This window comes from Sitophilus oryzae, unplaced genomic scaffold (assembly GCF_002938485.1).
Source record: "Sitophilus oryzae breed Bouriz unplaced genomic scaffold, Soryzae_2.0 scaffold_358_pilon_pilon, whole genome shotgun sequence".
Taxonomy (NCBI): Eukaryota; Metazoa; Arthropoda; class Insecta; order Coleoptera; family Curculionidae; genus Sitophilus; species Sitophilus oryzae.
The window spans coordinates 2,641,025-2,667,060 of record NW_022146927.1 but is presented as its reverse complement, the minus strand read 5'-3'; the positions used below and the strand labels follow the sequence as shown (position 1 = coordinate 2,667,060).

At 31.1% G+C, this 26,036-nt stretch overlaps 1 protein-coding gene and 1 pseudogene across 1 annotated transcript; one reads left to right on the top strand and one right to left on the bottom strand.

The window, feature by feature from the left end:
• The first annotated feature begins 465 nt into the window (after window positions 1-465).
• Window positions 466-26,036, top strand: LOC115884828 (annotated as a pseudogene).
• Window positions 8,000-16,161, bottom strand: LOC115884846 (lipase 3-like). Its single transcript, XM_030903551.1, has 3 exons — window positions 15,988-16,161; window positions 13,258-13,519; window positions 8,000-9,280 (listed from the first exon to the last, which is right to left on the bottom strand). The coding sequence occupies exons 1-3, from the start codon at window positions 16,042-16,044 to the stop codon at window positions 8,364-8,366; spliced, it is 1,236 nt and encodes a 411-aa protein (XP_030759411.1). The 5' UTR covers window positions 16,045-16,161; the 3' UTR covers window positions 8,000-8,363.

Genomic DNA, 26,036 nt, shown 5'->3' with positions numbered 1-26,036 from the left:
TTAGGGATCTTCTTACCCAACAAACGCACCTGTCCAATTGACATTTGACATAAATGACGGTTTTATTTAAAATTTGTTCAACGATAAAAAGTTTTGTTGCTCTATGTGAAACCGTTGAAAAAATTAACAAAAACCTCGGCTTTTGTAGAATAAATTAGTAAATTATCAATAAAATGGAAACAGATAATGAGAAATCAGTAGTTCATGTAGGAACAGTGGAATTCGTTGGAGGATTTGGATTTTAGTATGTAAGTCTATTTTCCAGATTATAAAGATACTGTAAACCTTTTCTATTCAGTTTTTATTATTGTAGTATTATAAACAACTAATTTAAAGTTGATATACTAATATCCTGTTGTAGCATAGAGAATCTTCCCTTGGGCTCAAGAGCTATGGACGAATATACAAGAACGCATAAAAAAGGCTTTTAAAATTGGTGCCGAATCGTTGAAAAAAATTGGCTGAACCAAACCGGAACCTGTCAAAGATTGGGCCGATGAGTACTTGAAACTGATAGGTACGTTTTATTATCTAAAACCAAACAAATTTTCTTAATAATCCTGAGTTTCAGATGAAACATGCTACGACTTAGTTATGGACCTGGACAACCTTCACACAAAAACCATCGATAAGATACAGGAACTGTTGACAAAAATTGGAAAAATTATGCACAGACCTACATCAGAAAATGCCTTTAAAGATCGGTCAAGACAAACTGTGCCTCTATTTGAAGAACATTCATCTCGAGGCTAACCAAGAGAATTCAAGAGTAAGGTTTGGTTTAGTTTTATATTTTATGAATTAATATTGTTTTTTTATAGATGTGAAGCAATTATCAATGCTAAGAAGAAAGAGATTGAAGTCCTTAACGAGAAACAGATTATTTATTGCAAGCATTTAGGTAAAGAACCAAAGTATAACTTACTCCTGCCCCCCATTACCTACTCCTGCCCAACTGGAAGAGTTTTCAAAATACATTGAGAGGTTAGAACATGAGAAATTGAAAGAGAAGAGAAATATTGCATTCTGAAAGAAGATATAGCAAGAATTGTTAAGGAAATTAAAATACAAACCAAACACGGACTTTGAGTGCAAAGTTTTTGTCTTCTGACAACTTCACCGTAACAAATGAAAATATGAATAAACTAGGAGTTCTTCTGTAAGAGTTTGAAGGAGATTAAAGCATCGAAGAAGAGGAAGCAAGTATCGCGATCTGAGAATGCGAGTCGAGGATCTATGGAAAATGCTGGAGATTGATCTGTTTGATAGGGATGAGTTTAGAACTCATTATGTTGGAAACTCTTTGGATACTTTGGAGGCTTTGAGGGTTGAAGTTAAAAAGATGTGAGGAGATTCGTAAAGCTAATATAAAGGTACAAAAAAAATAATAATACTGATTTAGAATCTAGTAGGTATGTTTAGTTCAATGAGTTGTAGTATTTGCATTTTGCACAGTGATAGAATGGAGAAAATCAAAACAATGATAAATAAGTTCTTACACTGTATTTTTCAAAAAAAAAATAATATAATGCGATAATTATATTGCATTTGGCAACATCGCCAGCATTTTTATAATAAAAAATATTCCTTACCTATTCTATTTCTGTTTACATTAAAAAAATAAAATATTTAAAAAATATTATAAATTTAAAATTTATAATAATTATTTAGCAGAATTTTAATTTTATATTTTAAATAACTGCAACAGCCACACTTGTTTTTACGCCCCTGTATCCCGATAACAGATAACGCGTCCGCTAGATTTGGCTAGACTAGCGAAACCTATATAATGACCCTCGATTATCAACTCAAACCAGTTCTTTTTACTTAACTGTTTCCAAACAGTTCCAAGTTCCTAACTGTTCCAAGCCCTAAACTGTTCCAAGTCTCAAACAGTTCCAAGTCCCTAACAGTTCCAGGCGCTAAACTGTTCCAGTTCCCAAACTGTTCCAGGTCAGAAACTGTTCCAGTCTCAACTGTTCCAAGTCCCACTGTTCAGGTTGGGACTTGAAACAGTTTAATACGGCTTGGAACAATTTAGCGCTTGGAACAGTTAGGGACTCGGAACTGTTTGGGACTTGGAACAGTTTGGGACTTGGAACAGTTAAGTAAAAAAACTAGTTTCAAAGTTGAGAAACGAGGTAGTATATCACTTTAGCGACGCGGTCGCTTGACGTTATATTATCGAGATTGAGGCTGCGAGTGCACTAACGTAGTGCATAGACGTAAAAAACAAGGGTGACGGTTTTCGCAGCGTTAAGCCGATATTTGATATATTTAATTAAAATTCAACTAAATTTTTATTATAAATTTTAAATAAGAAATCAATATTTAAAAATAACAAAAAGAAAAAGATTATCTTAATATTTACTATTTTATATATATAAAATAGTAAAATACATATATAAAATAAAACAATTTACATTGCCAGATAATAAAAACAAGCGGTTCTCCTTTGTCGGTATGTATACATTTTTGCACAGTTTTTCTTAATGTAAACAGAATAAGCGAAGAGAATTTCTTACCACCAAAAAAAACGTGTACTGACGATGTTGCCAAATGCAATATAATATATAAATATCTAATTTTGAAAAAAAATACACTATTAAGAATCTAGTATCACAAATATAGATAACATAATTTAAACAATTCCAAGAATTTATTTCTTTTAAGTATTTAATTTAAGTTGCAGTGTTTGGAAAACAGTTGGAACTGGAACTGGTATAGGATAGCACATAAACTCTGTTCCAAGCCAGTTCCAAAACAAACCTGTTTCGAAAATAACAGATCCTGTTCCAAAGCGTCATCACTATCCCACGCACTATTGCCGGTGGACTGGATTAAATTTATAATTTTATTATTTTGTCTAGGTGTTTGTAGAAAAACTCAGACAGCAACTGGAAGAAATCTGGCTAAAATGTCACAAAACTGACTCCAGAGAAAAAAGCTATTCCCTTATTACAAATCCGATTGTTACACTGAAGACCTTCTGGACCTGCACGAGATGGAGATCCAGAAATGGAAGGACTACTACCGGGAGAACGGGAAGCTTCTGAATTGCTGGAAAAACACAAGGAGTTGTGGGAGAGGATGATTGAATTGGAGGAGAATGCCACTGGTCCGAATAGGTATAAAAATAGGGGTGTTTATTACAGGAGGAAAAAGAGAAATAAGCTGTCAAAAATGATACCGAAGATTGAGGAGGAAATCCTGGCTCTGTCTGAAGAGTTCAGAAGTTCAAATGACGGCAGATCCTTGTTTAGTTTTTGGTATGACCCGAAAGATTACATTAGCAACAAGTATGCCGAAGAGAAAATGTAAGTCCTGTTGGTTTTTTTAACTTTTTTTTATTTAATGATATTTTCTTTATTTCTTTCTCTTTACGTTCTGTAATTTCTATTACAATCTTTGAATAAAAAAAAGATTAAGGAAGGAGTATAATGCTCTCTATCTCTAGCTTAAACAAGGAAAGAGAGGGGACGGGTAAAGCCTTTGTTCTCAAGCCCCGTCCTCAGAACTGCGTCGTGTCGTTGGCGACACAGTTTGACATTTCAAACAACCAATGGGAGCTGTACTAAATTTAAAATTGACAGCTGTTTGAATTTTGTAGAAATCCGATTGGCTCTTCTGATGTGTCGCTGGCGACAGTCGCTGTTCTGAGAACGGGGCTTCAGAACAACGTCGTGTCGCGGGCGACACAGTTTGACATTTCAAACAACCAATGGGAGCTGACTAAATTTAAAATTGACAGCTGTTTGAATTTTGTACAAATCTGATTGGTTCTTTTGTCGTGTCGCTGGCGACAGTCGCAGTTCTGAGAACGGGGCTTAACACGCATATTCTCCCGTGATCGGATAGTGAGGCCAAAATTCGATCGGCGGCCATTCTTTGGTGACAATATTTCGAGGTGACACCGAGCGAATTTTTATGTTTTTTGTGACAACTGTTTTGCTTAAAATTTATAAACTGTGTTGTTTAGTATGGTGAGATGTTCAGAGTATGGCTGCAAAGGCCGAAGCGAGAAAAAAGTGGCTGGAATTACATTTCACAGGTAAAAATCGATACACAACTTTTGTTATGTGGTCATAAAATGTACATTTTTTTCATTATAGCAGTAAAAATATGTGAAATGCTTTTAATATGTCTTGTACCACATCCAAACCAAACTATTTTTAATAATTCCATGTAGTATTTTCAATATCCTGTATTATAATTAATGTTTGAAACTATAAATATTGCTACTCAGACCGGATTTCAGCAGTGGCGTAGGGAATTATAATCAGAGAAATACAATTTCTGCAATAAACATTTTGTATAAAGTATTGTTATCAAATATGTAAAATAATTGTAAACTATAAAAAAATGAAAAATTCTGGTGATAAAAAATCTATATGTATAATTATATAAAAATTAAATTTACCTGCCAAGATTTGTTGGGGGTGGACAAACTTGTGGTGGGCTACTTGTTACTACATACATATATTTTTTAAATATTCTTTCAAAAAATTTGCTAATTTAAGTGTATAATAATAGTTTCAGTGAGTAATTAATAAACATTTAAAAATAAATAAAATAACACAAAGCTTCTTGAATTGTTTTATTTTTTTGTGAATAAATTCGGATATTCTTAAAAATAGGATATTCTTATGATTGAAGGTAACAAATATTAAAAATTACATTATTCATTGAATTCGTACGCAAGTGTGAAGGGTAATGGCTAGATTCATTATTATACCGTATGGTCGAAAAAAAAACGACGTCCAGTTGGCTTGTAAATGACGATCGACGACATTCCCCATATAATTTTACATATAAAAGGACAGCGATCTTCATTTCATAGCCATCGCTGACGCCGTCTTTTTTCGATGTCGTTTTGTATAGTTTTAATGTAATTTTATATGTAGAATTATATGGGGAATGTCATCGATCGTAATTTACAAGCCAACTGGACGTCGTTTTTTTTTTGATTAAGCGGTATAATAATGAATCTAACCAATTCCCTTCGCACTTGCTTACAGATTCAATGAATAATGTAATTTTTAATATTCATTTGTGAAATTGTCATTTCAAAACAAACAAGGCGCCGTTTTTTTCGATCATACAGTATATATGTATATACACGTTTAAAATATATGTTATTACGTTAATTTTTATTTAATTATACATTATACACACGTTAATAAATAAATAATTGTCTTGATAATCAGTCCACTGTGACTGTTAAATAAATTTTGCATTATCGACTTAGATATTCTAATATTATAAAGGTGAGACTATAAAATATAAAATTGTATATGCATTACTCAAAAATGAACGATATATTAGTTTACGTTTTAATAAATATTTTGTACCGTCTAGGTACAAGCTAATTTCTGATGCTACGCCATTGGAGAATTTCGCGTGGTGACAACTTGCCTCACTTTCAGCTGCCGTGTTACCTGTCCCCTCTCTTTCCTTGTCAAAGATCTCTAGGGTAGGGATCCTTGACAATTCTGTTTGACGATTCATTTGACACATTTGAATTTGATTTGAAATTTTGCGGATTTGTCAAGTCTTTACTGAGCTTATTCTATGTTATTTATTGTTTATTCTGCAACTGGTAGTTGTTTGGAGGTACTAAATCTAGAAGGGTTTTTTTGGGGCAGAACTTAAATTAACAGTGACATTATCGCGATTTATCGAAAAAGACTGTAAAATAGTTGGCTGTGGTAAATAATGGAATAACTTTTCGCTAGTAAGTGACTAAATACTATACATAGGTGTAGTAAACCGATCATTTATGAAATTCACCTAAGAAATTCACTTAAAATTAACTAATTATATATTTTTTCTTGCATTTTTGCTTTTATTTACTACTTGTCAAAGATTAGATGTCAAAGAATTTAGATACCTCAATTGCTGTCCTCCATTCGCGAACTTCGAGTTCCGGGCTTTACGCCCTGGGGCTACTCGAGAACGGTTCTGAAAGGAGCGGTGCGCGATAGCCTGGTGCCTCCATATGGCGCGGAACAGTTCTGGAACTTTATGACTCAATTGAATGGAGTGAGAGTATCGCGTTCTTGAACAGTTCAGAGCTGCTCAACTGCGTGAAAGGAGGACAGCAAATTTGACTTACCTGCTTCAGTAGCGTATCGGATGTTTGTGTTAATAAATAATTATTATTATAACTTATCTATTTTTATTAGAATTATATCTTTTTATAAACAAAACCATGAAATAACATAAAATAAATCTCTCATATTCGATAGGTTTAAAGTTATCTGTTTTTATTTGTTAATTTTAGACAAAAAAACTAAAATTGAGCGCTAGGAAGCAGCAAAGGGACAACACAATGGCGTATACACCGGGAAAGTCAGCAATAGCACTGTTTCCCTCTACCAGCACTGCTGCTACTCCTACATTGCTGTCGGCGACCAAGAGGAAGATTTTGGGAACGCCAGCAATGGATAATAAAAGGCTGAAAGCGAACACGCCAAGATCATTGATCAAAACAAGTAAGTGACTTTGACGTGACATTATTATACCGTATGATCGAAAAAATAACGGCATCAGCGATGGCTATGAAATGACGATCGCTTTCATTTTATATGTAAATTTATACGGGAAATGTCATCGATCGTCATTTCCCAGCCAACTGGACGCCGTTTTTTTCGTTCATACGGTATCTTTGTATTTGCAAAAATGTTTGCATCGGAGGTATTTTTGTTATAGACAGACAAAATTGAGTAATGACTGTTTTAGGTTATTATTACTGACTTAGTTTTACTTGTCAAATTTGACATGTCTTGTGTGTGTGTGTGTTAAAAACGTCGATAAGTGCCTTATCTATCAATTGAAAAGATGGTTACCATTGCAATCTAATAACTATAGGCGATACCAATTAAACTTTTAGTTGCGTCATCGAGTTCGCGATTTTTAAATTCATTGTTGCCAACCATGGACATATTCGGCGCCGGGCTGACTAACTGGAATTTAAATCTCCCGCTGGCGATTCAGGCGGTAGCTCTGCTGTAAAAAATGTCAAGTTGCCACATTTATTTATTTATTTCTTAATATTGAACATCTTTCAAAACACAAAATACACTTAGATCCATTTTATCACATACTAAACCAATCAATACAGAACAACATTACAAAAAATGTAATATACCAAATACCCTGTGAATGCGATAAATTTTACATTGGTGAAACATCTAGACCCTTAAATGTTAGAATTAAAGAACATAAAGATTATTTAAGAAAGGGAGATTTTCACAAATCTAAGATTTGTCAGCATTCATGGGACACAGGGCACAGAATAAATTTTAATAACGCCAAAATTATAATGAAAGAAGCGATAGCCCCTAAAAGAAAAATAAAAGAGGCTTTTTTAATTCAATCTAATAAAAATAAATGTATTGCTCATGCATCTGTAGATGTTAGTATGGCAATCGCTTCTTTGATTTTAAAGAACATAACATAAATAAACATAACATACGTAAAATTTAAAAATAATCATACAGAAATTTGGGCTTTTTGGTTTTACCTTATTAAGTAATTGTTATCAGGTAGTAATTGTTAATTTTGAAGTTTAACTTAATATAATGTCATTTTAACAGAACTTCAACGATTTCTTGTAGACGTATCTGTTTTAAAAAGTAAAGTGTTCTCGAATAGTTCAATTTAAATATTTTAAATTGTTTTTTTCTTGATTCTTTATATTTTTTTCTTCCGACGACGGAAAAGAAAACTTTCAGGAAACGTTAAGCATTTTTTTTCTTTGTCAGGCAAATTTTTATTACTCTAAACACAACTTCTGACAAGCAGCGTCCGTTTAGGTTTAACGCAGAAGTGTTTACAAAAAATAACTATTTTATTTTGTAGATTTTTCTTGCAGTGCACTGGCGAAATACCCATAAAGGATTTTTTTGGATAGATGAATCCGCCATATAGGTATATAGGTATAGACATTTTTTGTGAAAGAATGTTAAATACAATAATTCTAGGGAATGTTAATATACCATTCATATTATTTTTGTGTATACAGGGTGCTTCAAAAAGGGTGGCGGATATATCATACGTTTTTGTTTAAATATAACACTTTTTATTTTTTTATTATAAGACTCTGTATAAAATTGTATATCTAAAACTAACCTAAAACTAATAGTTTTTCTAATTTCATTTTTTTTATTATTCATACATAAAATATGTTTAAACATCATGTAGAATCCAAAAAGCTTTTCTTTCGTTTTTTTTTATAAATTCAAATAGGTTACTTATATTATTATAAATACTTTTTATTATTATTTTACTCACTGGTAACATTATTTTAAAGCCTCATAAAAAACTAAATGTATATGTAAAAACTTAAATAATATCACATCTCAGTAACTTTCCTGCTCCATGGTATAATTTTGCAGTACCCCTAGTAAAGGCTTGTACACATAATCGTACGCGTTCTTGCCGAATATATAATCGATATGCCCGAAAGTCGTACCCGGAACCTTGGTAGTACCTACAACCGTTGGTACTGCCTGTATTAACCGTTCTACATCGATCGGATTAGCAAATATGTCGTTTTCCGCGAAGAACATGTAGAACGGTCTGGTAATTTTGTCCAGTTTGTATTCAGGCGGTTGGGGAGTACCATATATCTGCATGTTTTCCTTTGTTCCATAGTCGTACCTTTGGAATTTACCCTCGCTTCTTATTTCCTGTGAATAGTGTAGTACGGTTTTCGTTGAGGACCCTGCCGGGTCATGACTCAGTACTTTGGGCAACATTCTCAAGTCGAACTCTGAATCGTCGTACCCTATTACGATGAAAAATATATTTTCGCATATTTTTTTGGTATATTTCTTTTCACAACCGTACGAAAGGAATTTAAGTAATTTATTACTTGGTTTCAGTTGGTTTATACCAAGGTTCCTTGCCAACCAACTTATGTCGCTGGTAAAGGGAGTTAAGTACCTCACTGGAGATGTGACATGTGTCATATAAACCGTAGGAGCCAGCGCGACGAATAGTTTGACAGTTTTGGCTACAGAGGGTAAAGTACTGGTTAAAACGAAAGCCATAGTGGTACCCATGGAGTGGCCTATGTAAATTATTTCTCCAGGCTTTTGAGTTTCGTTGCCGATATGGTAGAGAACTGCCGGTAGGTCTCTGGTACCCATTTCGTGCCAGCTGAAGTTCCAAAACTGACTGCTGTAAGGAGGGAGAGTTGTATGGGCTTTGGAGTAGACGTTTCCACGGGCGTTGTTCAGCCATACGTCATAACCATTGTCGGCCAATAGGAAAGCTGAAAAAAAAAAGGAAATCTATACTAATATATAAAATCCTTAAGTGACTGCTGATTAATCACGATCCTGCCCAAACCACTCAACGTAAGAAGCTCAATTTTGGCATACAGGTTGATTCTAGGGTGTAGAGATTCGATAAGAAGGGATTTTTCGAAATTCCAGTTCCAAGAGGGTGAAACCACCCCTCAAATATTACAATATTTTTTATTTAAAAAACGGTCAAGTTTCCGAAAAGCGCTTAAAGACGTATATTTTATTCTGTTTTTTACATATTTTAAGATTTTTTAAAAATGTATACAGGGTGTTTGGAAAAATCTGGTCATTGATTAATCACGATCCTGCTTAAAGCGCTTGACGTAAAAAGCTGATTTTTGGAAAACAGATTGACTTTAGGGTGTAGAGGTTCGATAAGAAGGGATTTTTCGAAACTCGAATTCTAAGGGGGTGAAACTATCCCTCAAATATTAAAATATTTTTTATTTAAAAACCGGTGAGTTTTTCGGAAAAACTCTTAAACACGTATATTTTAGTTTGTTGTTTTAAATATTTTAAGATTTTTTATAAATTTATACAGAGTGTATCAGGGTGTGTTTCATAAAATATGACCATTGAGTGATCACGATTCTGCTTAAACTGCTTGACGTTTAAAGCTGATTTTTGGCAAACGGATTGACTGTGGGATGTAGTAGAGGTTCGATAAGGAGGGGTTTCTCGAATCTCAAATTCCAAGAGGGTGAAAACGCCCCTCAAATATTAAATATTTGTTATTTAAAAACGGTTATTCTTCCGGGAAAACGCTTGGACAAGCATAATTTATTTGGTTTTTTTACATATTTTGAAATTTTTTACAAAAATCATACAGGGTGTTCCAAAAATTTCGGTAATTTCTTAACCACGATTCTGCTTAAACTGCTTGACGTAAAAGCTTATTTTTGGCAAACGGATTTTTCGAAAGTCAAATTCCAACGAGATGAAACTACCCCTCAAATATTACCAAGTTTTATAATAATATCGCCATATTGTTTTTTCTCATGCTGACATAAATGTGAGAAAATTTTATCCAGTTTGTATGTTAATGAAAATTCTTGCTTTGCTTTATCATCACCATTACAAATGATTAATTCGACGCGAACGAAGTCGGCCAATACGAAAGGTACACGCTAGTAGTATATATTTTTACAAAAAAATACGTTTCAATATGTTAGACCATTATAAGACTAGACACATCTTTTCGGTTGTTCTTTTTGTAGCCAACATCGTTAGTAAATAGTGACGTCACTTCACGGCAAAAGATCGTTTAAGTTAAACAGTTCATGAAGTGTAGAAAGTAATTTATTTTGTCCCACTTTGAAGAGACTTTTTTATTTTATAATTTAACTGTAACTGTTCTAGTAGTACATTTATTTTAAAGTTGAAGTACTTATTATTAGAAGACAGGTTTTAAAACATATAAAATTTAATTGTAATGACTGGTAATAAAATTATATGTCATTACGAATAAATTTAATTTAATTGCACCAAAGTTTACGTGTTTGGTAACAATATTTTTCGTATATTTTATTTTAATTATATTATTTTTTATTCTGGTTCTGTTATCAACTAATTTACGATATATAGGGTGTACCCATATTCCGTGGACATACAATATGATCGCAAAAAAATATTTAAACCTTTATTTTAACCTGAACTTATTTTGATTCCAAAATACATTATGTAGATTGTTCACGGAATATTGGGACACCCGGTAAACTGTACTTATTTTGCCTGTAAGTTAAATAATTGGCTTTATGAATCAGTTGATATATTTATAAATTAACGTTAAGTTTTTAAAGAATAGGGTCAGTGTTTTTGTTTTTTTTTACTAAAAATTGTTCTTCAAAGCTTTATTACTCATATTCATTAATTGCAATAAATTAATCATTACTCATACCAAAACATTATGTTGTTGTTGTTATCAGTCAAAGAAAGTTAAATTTAAATATAAAAAAATTTAAATATATATCAAGGTCATATGCGTAGGATGCTGATAATATGATAGTGTTTCACCAATTTTTATTATTAATGAGAAATATGTTTATTTTAATAACCAAATTTAATTTTGTTAGTCATTTAATCGATTTCTATTAATCTACAACATGCTTATTTTTCATAAATGATTTTCAACCATTTTTCCTAAAAAAAATCCTAAATATGCAATATACAGGGTGGTACAAAACTGACCTGAACAGTCGATAGAAAATAATCTTTTACCGCCAAATTTTTATACCGAAATAGGTTCAAAACACTGGTTTGTTTTAAAAATACAGGGTGTTGAAGGAAAATGTAAAATTTTCAACAATTTTATTTTGAAATAAAAAATCGTAGGCGTATTTCTGAAAGGGTGTAAATACCGGGTGCGTCTTAAAAGTGGCTCATCCCTATAACTTTTTTTATTTTTTCAGTTAAAAAAAAACGAGATTTGGTACGTTAGTATATGACATAAATTAGGATTTATTGACGTACATATTCAATTGTTTTTGGTCACTTCCTGTTTCACTGGTACAATTGTATTTTTTTACCTTATTTGATAGAAAATGACACGAATAGTTTATTTGAAATTGCAACATGCGGTTCATAACGAGAATTTGGCCCGAAATTCCAAGTGTATGGTACGAAATTATTCGTAAAAATATGCTTTTTCCAAATATGCTAATGAGCCAGCCTCGTTCCAATTGAAAAATTGAGATATGATTAAAAATACGCTTTGGGCATCTTTTAACCGGCCAGAACAAAATACGAAAAACATTAGACGATCAAATCTATTTAACCAAGGCTCCTTGATTGAAAATTAGTGTTTTTAACACAGCCATGGCACTCTAGATTAAAATTTAAAATACAATTTCGTTTTAAGCGGAAATATCAGAAGTTGGCATATGATATGTCATTCTATTCAGAGTGTCATTTTCTATCGAATAAAGTGAAAAAATACCAAGGTTGCCATTTAAAAATCAAAAGTTGTAGTCATTTATGTCAAATACTGACATACCAAATTTCGTTTCTTTATCTGAAAAAACAAAAAAATTACAGGGGTGAGCCACTTTTGAGACGCACCCGGTATAGTCAATTTGAACAATTTTTCAAAAAAAAAAAAATACAAAATATGCAGTGTAAGAAAAATAATAGCTGACCATTAAAGACAGTATGCTTGATATAGCGGTGAAGGGTATATTAAAAAAAATCAATTATATTATCAAATTTTTTTATTTTTCTCTAAAACTGTATGGAAATTTGGAAAAGTATAAGCCGGATTAGCCATTTTAGAACAAGCAAAAACTTTTGTGAAGAGTGCATTTTTCTATAAAAGTTGATAATAAAAAAGTTTTTTCTCTTATAAATACGATCTAGGGACATACTGTACAGGGTGGCTCGAATTCGACGCTCATCATTGGGATTTCGGAAACCGTAAGAGATACAGGATCGGTTAAATGGAGGCCAAGTTGCGCAATTTGATGCTCAATAAAATGCTGTATTACATTTTTATTTTTTTGCATAAAATATTCTGGAGATGGAATTTTCTGTACGAAACGTCGGCAAATATCAAAGTGACTATATATAGTGTTTTGTGATGAAAGTGTGTTTGAGTGATGAAAGGGTTTAATTAAATTGAAAAAAAAAAATCGGGTCCGTATTTAAAAAAATTAAGTTGATGATGGGCGCCAGAAGCCGAAACGTCAGAGTCAATATTTAATCACACAGGAAACAATAGACAACAAAATTGAAAATTCCGTTTTTTTTTAGAATACATTCGGAAGTATTTGGAATTTTTCAAAATGCAATACGGCATTTTATTGAGCATCAAATTGCGCCACTTTGTCTCCATTTAACCGATCCTGTATCTCTTACGGTTTCCGAAATCCCAATGATGAGCGTCGAATTCGAGCCACCCTGTACATGATTTTGCTGTTTCTACTTGTGATCTATTTAAAATAATATTTACCCAAAGTAGTGTCTCCGTTCAGTACCCAATCGGCACTGGAACCCATCAGACCATGCTGCAACAAAACAGGTTGATTCCCAGGCTGTCCCTCCTTGTTCCCGGGTATCCTGTGCACTCCCAACAAGTACCCATCCTCAGTCACAATCGTATGCGTCTCTACAGGGTACCCGTGCCTCCTAACTATCTGCGGTACGTCCAGTACCTCATCCGGATCGAATTGACAATCGTCCTTCCCGCTGGCTATCCCTTCGAAGCCCTTGCAAATTGTCGGGGATGTTAAGTCTTGGGTAAAAACTGAATTTGAACCATTTGGACGAGAAAATCGAACGTTTTTTTATTACTCTGGTGTGTGTAGAGTCGAAATTAAGTAGAAAATAGTATAAGATAAGAATTGTGAAGGATTTCATCGTGTTTTTTTAATTAATAATAAATGTAAACGATTTGAACTAATTTCTGTGAGGCCGGTGATGTGACTGGGATACTCTGGAGTTGCGTGTTGTTTTTTATGCTGTTTCGCGATCGATACGGTAAGGACAGAGGTCAACTGGTCATAGGATGTGTCATATCTCGTTCGGTTATACAGAGGGAGCCATCTACAATGATTGAAAAGGTTGGCTGTTCTGATTATGTTCATTTTGGTCGGCAATGAATTCAAAAAATTCGAATTTTTATTGGTTGTTGCCACCTAGCGTCAAAACAAACCAAAAATTAAAGGATGTGATTAATTTTTTGACGATATTATAATTCAGTTTTCATAATAATGTGAGAATAATCAAAAGAAGATGAGAAATAGATAACTTAATCTGAAGGTTTTCTAATTCAATTGTAGAATAAGTGCATTAAAAATAAAAGTTAGGTTACTTGCTCTTTATAAATTTTGGTAAGGCATAATATTAAGGTTTTATTCCGAAAAAAAAAATACTTTTTAAAATTAGTAGGAAAGAAGTTCTAAATATATTTATAAATTTAAAAAACAAAATGTGCCTTTATATGGGCTTATCATATTGTTCCATCTTCCTTTGTTACTTCCTGGTTAACAGTATAGTCCAAGAAAACATGCCTTGAAATACGAAGTTTTGGTAAATTTTTTATACAGGGTGGTTCGAACTGTATTCCGGAAACTTCGGCAGCATATTCTACAGATAAAAGTAAGTAAAAAAGTTCGTAAAAATATATGTCAATACAAGGTGTAGAAGTTTCATTTTTATTTCGATTTTTTTCAAATAATTTCTGAAGTAACGTCAGTATTTAATTTTTAAAATTGGTGTCTGGGAGTTGTTTGACATGACAAATTTGATTTTGATGCCAATATGACCCTTATTTGTAGGGGGCGCCACCTACATAACATGTTTTAACTGCTTTGAAGAGTAATAACTGTTCATCCGTACCTGTGTAAAACTACTGAGTGAAAAAATATACATTTCCGTGACTTCTTACGTAAAAAATGTCTCTTGGTAAAAATCGCTACGAGCAACCGTTCTCAATATATTTAGAATGGAAATAGTCAATACATGTCATTAATGACAAAAAAAATAAACAGGTTGAGCAGATACTTATTTGAATGAAATAATAAATTTAAGAAATTTTTAATTTTTTAAATTAATCATAAATTTTTCTGCGAAAAAATGATGATAAAACAGTTTCTGTTGAACTTTTGGCACAAAAACATTTCAAATTTATGATTTCAGTCTAATAACTATTTAGTTAACATGTTTAATTTATGTTAATGATGACAGGCATTGATAATTTCAATTCCAAATATCTCGAGAACTATTATTACTCTTAGCGATTTTTACCAAGACCGAATTTTACCAACATTAAAAATATCGAAAATGCATATTTTTTTACTTAGTAGTTTTATACAGGTACGGACGAAAAGTTTTATTACTCTTCAAACCTTCAAACCAGTTAAAAAACAAATGTAAGTAAGTATCTACTCAACATGTTTATTTTTTGTCAAAAATGACATGTATTGACTATTTCCATTCTAAATATCTCGAGAACGGTTGCTCATAGCCATTTTTACCAAGAGATATTTTTAACGTAAAAAATCACGGAAATGTATATTTTTTTAATTAGTAGTTTTATACAGGTACGGACGAAAAATTATTACTTTTAAAAACAGTTAAAACACATGTAGGTGACGCCCTCTACAAGTAGGAGTCATATTGACATAAAAATCAAATTTCTCATGCCAAAAAACTACCAGACACCAATTTTCATTCAAATATTTTTGTTGCATCAGATATTACTTGGAAAAAAATTTAAATAAAAATGAAACTTCCAACACCCTGTATCTCTGAAACTAAGCATTTTAGGACATACATTTATACGAATTTTTTTACTTATTTTTATCTACCGAATATGCTGCCGAAGTTTCCGGAATACAGTTCGAACCACCCTGTATACAACGTGGACGGAGGTTAATTTTGTTAATTTTAATTTGGATCAAAAAATCTGTAGTTTCGGCTACGATATATTTTATACAGGGTATATCTTAAATAGGTACAAATATTGGTAGCTTATTTCGGTCTTACAAAAATACCAAAACAGGATTTTTTTTGTGAAAAAAAATACTTGATATATTACTGCATTTTTAATAAGCGACTTTTAAGTGAATAATCATTGATTAGTTTCTTAGAAAATACCATGAAAAATAATATTTTCAAAAAGTATTTCAGTAATTTAATCATTTTCCGTGATTTATTTATAAACCAAAAATAATACTTACAGTATATTCAGAAAGTTGTCAAAAGTTTCTGCAATAACCATGTTCAGTTGTCCCATTTTTTTATTATTTACTTACTGTTTTTTTTTTTATTAAAAAAGAATTTAGAATCCACTAATAACGTCACTTTTTAAACAATAAAAATAGTGAGCTATACTTCAAAGCTTTAAGAAAATTTGTTAAAATGCACTTGTGGGATAATGGGCATTATTTTTTTTCTGTTAATTGTTTAACGATTATTGGAATTAATTTGCCCAGGTATCCATTAAAACGGCGCGTTTTACGTATTTTACCATGTAATTGAACCCTCTTAGGTTATTTATTTATGTATTGTACATACCAATAAAAAACAAACAAGAAATTGACCATTATTTGTTTACAGAGTAGTTAAAAATAGTATAAATTTTTTTTGTATTGAATTTTTCCAAAAAAAATGTTTTTTTTAGTTCAGACGGGGGTTGTTGCTCATTCAAACCAAGAATATCTTTATTTTTCCCATATTTTCCCAGATTTCTTCAGGTGGTCATTTCTTACTAATTTCTTTCAACTTTACGCGGGGGTTCTTCAGTATATTTCCAGTAACAAAAGTTGTTTTTTGTTATGGAACACCCTGTATATTAATTGAGGGTTTTGGATTTTAGGAAAAAGTTTCATTACGGAAGCATATGACTAAAATTTAAGGTCTTTGACATACCTACATATTTAATTTTTTAAAAATGAAGAATAAATTTTAAATTTTTATAAACGCTGCCCAAATTGCAATTTACCCTGTATATCCATATATGTAGTTAAAATAACCATTGTAGGTACGTTAAAACAAATTAAAACTTTACTCATAAAGTTATACAGGGTGTGACAAAACTAATATTGAACATTAGTCACTTTTAGAAGTAAGTTACTCTTTTATTTTAAATAGAACACCCAGTATATTATTCCGATATTGAATGGAGAATTTATGTCTCTTTAAAATACTATTGGTTGTCTACCCCTCGGACATGGATTTTCATAGATATATTCATTTTTATGATTTAGTGTCAGTATATTTTTATTATATTTGATAAAATCTAGGTGGCTGTGATATGACTAACGTTAATTTAACAAAAAAATAAAGGATTTACCCCCAGTGTTTTCAGGTATAGATAGCGCGTTATAATCCGCCAGATATATTTTATTTGATGGATAGCAGAAAAAAGTGTATCTTCACCCTATAGATACCAATATCTATTAGATAAAATAACCTTATCCGTCAGATATTCTGTTTGGGACCTGAACTGCCAAACATCGCTTTATTTGTCGGATAAAAATTTGACACATGAGGAGATTTTGATTTAATTTAATAAAATTGCTTAACATAACCTAAGACATTGTTACTATTGCAGATTTCGTTTATTTCAATCAATTCGATTTTAGATTATTTCGAAAAGACTTACCTATTCTGAGTATGTAGACTATAACCATTTTAGAACGTATGAGGTATAAACACTAATAAACACATTGAAATGGTGCAAAAAACTATTGTTGCTGGTGTCGGACTTTATAAGGAGTGTTACAAAATAAAAGGAGCCTCTGTTAGAGCATCAGAACGAAGAGAATGCATTAAGTCAGGATAATAGTGATGAAATATGTACAATTACCGAGTAAAAATATAACTCAACGGCAATTTATACAAAATAATTAATAATTAAAAACCATTACGTACTTAATAAAGCTCTAAAGTAGGTAAAAAATAAATAAAACTTTTTAAAACAAACTATTTATTTCATTTTTAATTCTCATATCTTAATTCATTAATATTACAACAGGAACCTTAGAAAACCTGTTATTCAATTCACATTTGCTTTTATTTCTTTTTAATGCGACAACTTGACATTTTTTATAGCAGAGCTATCACCTGAATCCCCAGCGCGAAATTTAAATTCCAGTTAGTCAGCACGGCGCCGAATATGTCCATGGTTGGCAACAATGGATTTAAATATCGCGCCCTCGATTATGTAACTAAAAGTTTAATTGATGTCAAATATAGCTTTTTTTGTATCTTGTGCAATCTATATTTACCTTAATTTATTGTAAACATATAAACTAAATACATACGATAATCCTCTGGCTGCCTTATTAATACCCAGTATTCTCCCCTAGGGTGCGCGACGCCGAGCACGGTGCCCAAGATCAAGCTCACGCACGCGACCTTGACCCTGCCCAGCCAGAAGCGGAGGTCGGGAGCCTCGATGGAGAGGCGCAAGAAGAGGAGGTCGAGACTGAGCAAGCACAAGGTCGAGGATAAAGCGTTGGACGCCACGAAGAACACCACATATACTGACTTTCAGGTGAGAGGGACTTTGGCTTGCACAGACTTGACAAAATGTAACTAAATCAAATCATATGAATGACTATAGGACATGGTCTGTTGTATTTACATTTTTTTAATTTTTTTTTATTAAGTTTCAATCATTTTTGTTCTATTTGTGGCTGGTTCATACAGACGGTTAAGAATGGAACATTATCCCTACCTCTATATCTCTGCTAAAATCGCACATTAAAAATATTTGATCTATTTACATTTCAACATTTTCTATTTGTATTAGAGCCTTTGAATAAGAAGACTAAGGAAGGAGCATAATGCTATCCATGTATTCATGCATGGTGGGCGGAAAAAGCACTCTAAGGTGGGGATCCTTGACAGTTCTATTTGACGATTCATTTGACACATTTGAATTTGATTTGAAATTTTGTGGATTAGTCAGTCTTTACGGAGCTTATTTTATGTTATTTATTATTTATTCTACTACTGATAGTTGTATAAAGGTAGTAAATCTAGATGGAAATTGTGGCAGAACTTAAATTAACATTGACACTATCGCGATTTATCGAAAAAGACTCTAAAATAGTAGATTGTGTAGCGTGCGGTAGATCTCGGCAAAAATTGAGTGAAATAATGGAATAACTTTTCGCTACTAAGTGACTATATAATATACATACGTGTAGTAAACCGATCATTTATGAAATTCACTTAAATTAACTAAATTATATATTTTTCTTGCATTTTAGCTTTTATTTATTACTTGTCAAAGATTAGATGTCAAAGAATTTAGATACGTTAATTTGACTTACCTGCTTCAGTAGCGTATCAGATGTTTGTGTTAATAAATACTTATTATAACTTATCTATTTTTATTAGAATTATATATTTTTATAACAATTTTAATAACTACCAACATTTATTCATAACGTAATATAAAACAGCAAATTATTGAGTCTACCCCACGTCTACCCTACATAATAATAATAATAATAATAATAATCGTCTTTATTGAAGAAAAAAAGATGTGTAACATTACATATATTATTACACATCATAGTTTTACATTTTTTAAATAAAATTAGAAGGACACTGATAAACCGGAATTTAAGTCGGCCATATTTGAGGCCCATCGCGGTGTACCTAAGACTTTTGATATGCTCCTTCCTTAGTCTTCTTATTCAAAGATTAGAGCTGATAGAGCTACCTCTTTTAATAGAAATTTTTAGTTATTCGATTTTCTTTTCTTTTTTTCTATTTTACTACTCTATTATTTTCGCTATTTCTATTATTATTAACAAACCACTAATTATATTCTTGTATTTTCCTTACTAAATCTGATATACAGGGTGTTACAAAAAAAAGTGCCATCTCTCGTGGGGAGATTCCTCACGTAAAAATAAGATTTATTTTTCATATCAACATAGGTCCGATTCTGCTTTGTTTTGTAGCTACAGGGCTTTAAAGTCTTAATATTTTTTCGATTTGTTATAATTTTCTTTCAAGTACTTTTGGCGATTCGAACGAAATTTTGAGGGTAAAAGTTACCTATAAGTGCGACATATTTTAATGCTAAAAAAATGTTGACGTATTCACCAGGGACGTATATATGGGTTATCACTGGAATATTTTTTTAAAAAAAAGTATGTATGGCACTGACTTTTTTTTCTCTTGTTAGCGAAATAGTGTAAGCCGTTTAATGTTGATTAAACGTTGTCTCTTGATATTTTGCCGGTTTCGGCCTCCTTGATGAGATAAACGAAAATATTTTAATTTGCGTTGATCCAAGTCTAATAGAAAATAGATGTTAAAACTTTTTAAAATTGGGTTTTTTGTAATTATCTTAAATACCATTATTTTTTTATCTGAAATTGCTTTATGTTGAACTAATAGTAATAATAACTAAGAGTAATAATATTTAAAATATATGGAAAGGTAGTTTATTAATTTTATTTTTAATTTAATTTTATTGGTGATTAATAAAATTGCGTTTATCTTATCAAGGAGGCCGAATTCGACAAAATATCAGGAGATAACTTTTAATTGGCATTAAACGGCCTAGACAATTTTGATATCAAAAGAAAAGTCAGTGGCGCACATTTTATTTTTTGAAAAATATTCCAGTGATTACCCATATGCAAGTTCCTGATGAATTTATCGACACTTTTTTTAGCATTAAAATGTGTAGCACTTATAGTAACTTTTACCCTCAAAATTTCGTTCGAATCACTAAAAGTACTTGGAAGAAAATTATAATAAATCAAAAAATTATTAAGACTAACACCCTGTAGCTACGAAACAAAGCAGAATCGGACCTATGCTAATGGAAAATAAATCTTATTTTTACATGACGAATCTCCCCACGGGAGATGGCACATGTTTTTTGAAACACTGTATAACTAAAAAATTAGGTCTGGTAGATATTTGTGACAATCATCAATATTACTGTCATCAGAACAGTTTTTTTTTTCATTATTACTTTCAAATGCCTACTCGATACTAATTTATTAGACTACAATGTTGTTTGTTGAGGAGACGGGTGGAATTTTGAGTTAAATATTGAATTTATTTGCAGAGCTCGCCGTTGGCATTTAGTTCTTTATGCTCCCCCATTGAAGAGGGTCAGTACGACATATTATTTTGCTGTTTTGAGCTTGCTAAAACCCCTTAAAATATTCTCAGAGTTTTACCTAGATATAGATTATCATATACCGTCGACTTTTTATAAGATGACAAGCCTCCCTTATTTGATTTTTTTTTTATAAGAAACCCTTTTTTATAGGCAAAGACTAAAGAAAATTGATCAAATAATATAATCATTGTGGTCTTATTTTAGAATTTCCAACATCATTTTTAAAATCATTATTAATATGAATTAATTGGTTTTAAGTAAATCTTTAAAAAAATTGTAAACATGCCATACCTATATTATTTATAACTGTAGTAAAATACAGATGGTATAAAGAAAACCCTGTGAAACGAATAACTTTGAATTTGATAGTTCCCGCGGGCTTTTCTAGTGTTAATTTTATTAGGTTAGCAACTTGCGGCCATGCTGACGCAATGCCGTCTCTAAAAGAACAGCCTCGGGCGAGATTTATGACGTCACGCTAGTTAGGTACTACGGATTAATAAATATGTTGTAGAATACATGGAAAACATAATTATCTCTCGTATTTTTGGTTTGTATTTTAAAAATGATATAGTTTACATGAAATATACATATACAGTTAATAAATACATATATACCTATTTATATATATATATATATATATATATATATATATATATATATATATATATATATATATATATATATATATATATATATATATATATATATATATATATATATATATATATATACATATATACCTATTTATAGAAATAAATACTTAGGCAAATACATTATGAACCATACAAATGCAGCAAATGTTTTACAATGTGGCTGAAATCGTACTTCATAGTCAATGTAGATAGTTTTAGTGTTAAGAATAATAATTTTAAAAAATATGTGGTCATCTTTTAACACGTTTATATTAGTTTATTAATTGCAGTAAACATTATGTGCTGTGTGGTGTGAATATTTTATATGTAATTTTTTGGATTATATTCGACACTATTTTTATCATATGACACAACACTGATGAATTGACACAACACTGATGAATTGACACAACACTGATGAATATAATGTTAGCCGAAACGTTTTTTTAAGCCAAATAAAAATAATGAAAACCGAAATGAAAACTTAATCAGCGTTTTTTCCAAATCTAAATCCCAAGAAAATCAAAAATTTTAGAATAATTTTTTTTATATATAAAATGACAGCGATCTTTATTTCATAGCCATCGCTGGCGCCTTTTTTTCTACGATATTGTATTATTTGCAAATATAATTTTTCGAACATTGATACTTGCAAAACATACATATAAATTTTGTGAATGCAAATAATAATACATCACTATTAGTAGATTAGTAGATATTGAATGTTTTTTGTTAAATTAGGTCGATTTTCAAACCCCAAAATTTAAAATATATTTTACATTTTACCCATTATCTTATGTACCTATTCATTATTTGTATATTGTAAAACGTTTGCTGCATTTGTATGGTTAATAGTTTATTTGCCAAAGTATGTATTACTATAAATCGGTATATATAAATATTGTATTTATTAACTGTATCTAACTAGCGTGACTTCATAAATCTCGCTCCGAGGCTGTTCTATTAGAGACGGCATTGCTGTGATATTTAGAAATGTCAAAAGCTGTTGACATTTTACTTTTGATAATTATGACATTTCGTGTTAATTTTTGCAAGAAGAGGAAAAACTGTCACTTGTTTTATTATTTTCCTTTTCTATCTCACGAAAGTAAAAAGAGTTATCCTATCTGATAGGTAACGTGTTTTTTATATTTGCCGTGTTGGTAAAAAATAACGGTCAAAATTCAAAGTTATTCATTTTATAGACTATATTAACTAATTTTTTATAGACATCGTAAGTAAAACTGTCATATTATAAATAATAGTTGATTTAAATAAATCAAAACACAGACTGTACAAATGTCACAAACTCTGAGACTATTTTAATGTACTTGCTTTTGTTTAATTATTTCTTGTATGCTGTGTGTTTTCATAAAACTTCTTTGTACAGGGTGTCCCATTTTTTGTACAGTTTTTCTCGCTTATGAGTAGAGGTCCGAAGATGCGGTTTTCACATTATTACTGAGCTACTTTTTTATGAAACTAAAGATTCTCCTCCTTACTCTAGGAACTAAGAAGGCTAGGGCAAATCTGTGAGTAACATCTTGAGTTTCATAAAAAAGTAACACAGTGATGTGAAAACCGCATCTTTGTATCTCTACTAATCAACGAGAAATCCCATGGTAATGGGACACCCTGTACAATTGTGATTTTAGTCATAATAATAGACTAGGTAAATTATTTCGTTTGTGTTCCGAAGAAGAAAAAAAAACGTTCACTGATTTGATTCAGAGCGTCTAAAATTCTTTTACTCTAAGAATTTCTCTCTATTAGTAATGACGTCACATATTGTTCAGCTAACAATACATTGATTTTTATTGGCTTTTCATCTTAGTTTATACTTTTAATTTCAACCCTTGGCATAACTGATATAGGATTGAAAATAAAATGGCCATATCTAGCATTTTATCTGTCAGGGTCGAAATTTAAAATTAACAATATCAATTTATAAATCGCAGAAAAAAAACATATTTTTACATTCCATAGTGATGGAATTGATTTGATATCCTCTATTTATTCTTATTTATAGCATTTGCCGTCGCACTCTCTCGACAGATGTTTAATCTCTTTATACTAGCCTTATAGGCGTATTACCTATCTGTAATTAACATTTGTTTATTGATTTCGAACATGCTCTAGGTCCAATATGCTTTAATATCCAATAGCATTCAACATTTCCACAATTTCCAGAGAGGGACATAAAATTATATGTAGCACTGGCCAATAGGAAATCGTTATGCGCCTGGCTATCGCCTGGCAACGTTGAATCCGGGACGCCATGATGCATTTTGACAGCGTTGCCGGCTTGTATGCTTCTTTATGATATCTTTCAGAAATATTTACCTCTTATAACAGGCAGAACGAATGAATGAAAAAATAAATTATTATTCACGTATCTTAAATGTTTCTCCTCAAAGTACAATAAACAAATAAATTGCAGCGTTTTGAGATGAAAAATATGGTATATGAAGAATATAGCCTTTAAATATAGAATACATAAAGGCTATTCTCTGGCGGTTTTTGAATAAATTACCTTTAGGTCGTGACGTATTGTTGGTTGAATATTCAGTGACGTCACACTAATCTAATAATTTATTTAAATTGTTTAAATAACTTTATCTTATTTTTAACATATTTCATCTATTTAGATTTTGCATGTTTCAAGTTATTATATTTAATATTAAATTAATTTAATAGTGTTTAGTACCAATAATTTCGTCTTCATTCAATTACTTACATTAGGGATATCTAACAAAGTTTTTTTTATCCATATTTTTGACATCCATCGTAAATTAAAATATTATTACAAGGGCGATCTGAAAAGTTTTCAGGCAAAGCATCTTTAGAATTTTGATATTTATGTATGTCGGAATGAATTAAAAATATATTAAATTTATAGGTAATATCTAGCAAATTTTGCTTTTGTGTTGTTAAACGAGATTTTTTTTGTCTGCATTCCTTTCGCTGTTGATAGTTAATAACATTTCAAACCTTCCTTGTATGTATGTTACTGGCAAAGTATTAAATTAAGGCATTCTGTATAAAACTTAGGTATTAATAATGTACATAAGCTAATTTCGATTTTGAAAATAGCTACTAATTGTCACTACATAATTGCCATGACGACACTAGCCCTCTTGGTTGCCATTTTATTGAAAAATCGCTCTTTATTCAAAATCTGAGCCAGTCAGGTATAAGAAACCCTAATATAGTTTGAACTGCTTCGATTGATTTTAAAAAATAGAAAGTGTTGCATTTGAAATAACGAAGTTTTTATGTAAAATAAATATTTAAAATAAACCAGCAATTTTTGGCACCCCTGTATACATTTAAGGAAGCAATCAAATTTTTTTATAAAGTTTATTTCTCTGGCTTGAATGTCAGCACAAGAATTAATTCTGAAAAGTAAAATGTACAGGGTGTTGACAAAAATATCTTTAAATATCTCAAAAACCAGAGCGTTTAAACATACTTAACCCTTATAATAAATGCCTTATTTTGTTTCCAAGGATCCAAAAATCGAATAAAATACTGGGTGTTATTATAAGAAAAAAAAATATAGAAGAATATATAAAAAATATTTTGTTTCTAATATAGTATAAGAGAATATATAAAAAATATTTTATTTCTAAGTCTTCCCGTTTTTACATAATTAACCGAGGCGAATGAGGTGTGCCACCCTGTATAATATATTTATTTTATACAATGCCTGATGATAGTTTTAGTAATTTTATATAGTTCTTAGGAATTATATACAATGCCGGAATTAAAACTTTGCCTGTAACATGTATGTATATTTTTTTCGATAAAAACTATTTTTTCATCCACCCTGGTATAATATCCGCGTTAATTCTTTACAGAACGATTTGTCGAGTAGGGATGGGTGCCGCAGCACGATAATCCACGATGAAATTCTCTTGAGAACTCCGGCAGCTACGTCCTCCAGATTAAGAACACCCAAAAGAACGCCGACCAACCTCAGAACACCACTATTACGGATCACCAGCCATAGCCCCTCCAGACAGGATCCCAACACCAAATTGAGCGCCTGCAAGACAAACTTAAAACTTTTATTCTAGAACTAGGTACCTTTATTTTTTTTATTTAATTTTGACATATTTTTAACTATTTTTATATTTTTTAAAACTAACTTATTTTTATAATTGCAATATTAACATTTACTCGTACTCGGCGACTATATTTTTAGTTTTTCCTGTTTATTGTAAAGTATGATGTGTTTATATATTATTGCTTGTTGTTTAAATGTGCAAATTTTATGCTAGTACTTACTATATTCGATATTATTCGCCATCTTCGTAAATATAGTTTTAAGTTAACCAGTATTTTGAAAATCGGTCAACTCTGTAACAGAGTGTTCAGATATTTCTTTTTCTATTTAAATCGGTGGTAGAGATATATTTAGATTAAATCACCATTTTTTCTGTATATACACTGTAATTTACTGCCTTAAATAAATATTTTGCTATA

Bases quoted from the DNA above. Each gene is read 5' to 3' on its own strand.
- LOC115884846 (XM_030903551.1), bottom strand. From the start codon at position 16,044: ATGGGACAACTGAACATGGTTATTGCAGAAACTTTTGACAACTTTCTG. The intron at 13,520-15,987 runs TAAGTATTATTT...TCCCCGACAATT, and splicing joins ACAACTTTCTGAATATACTG to TGCAAGGGCTTCGAAGGGAT. The intron at 9,281-13,257 runs GTAAATATTATT...TTTTTTTTTCAG, and splicing joins GAACGGAGACACTACTTTGG to CTTTCCTATTGGCCGACAAT.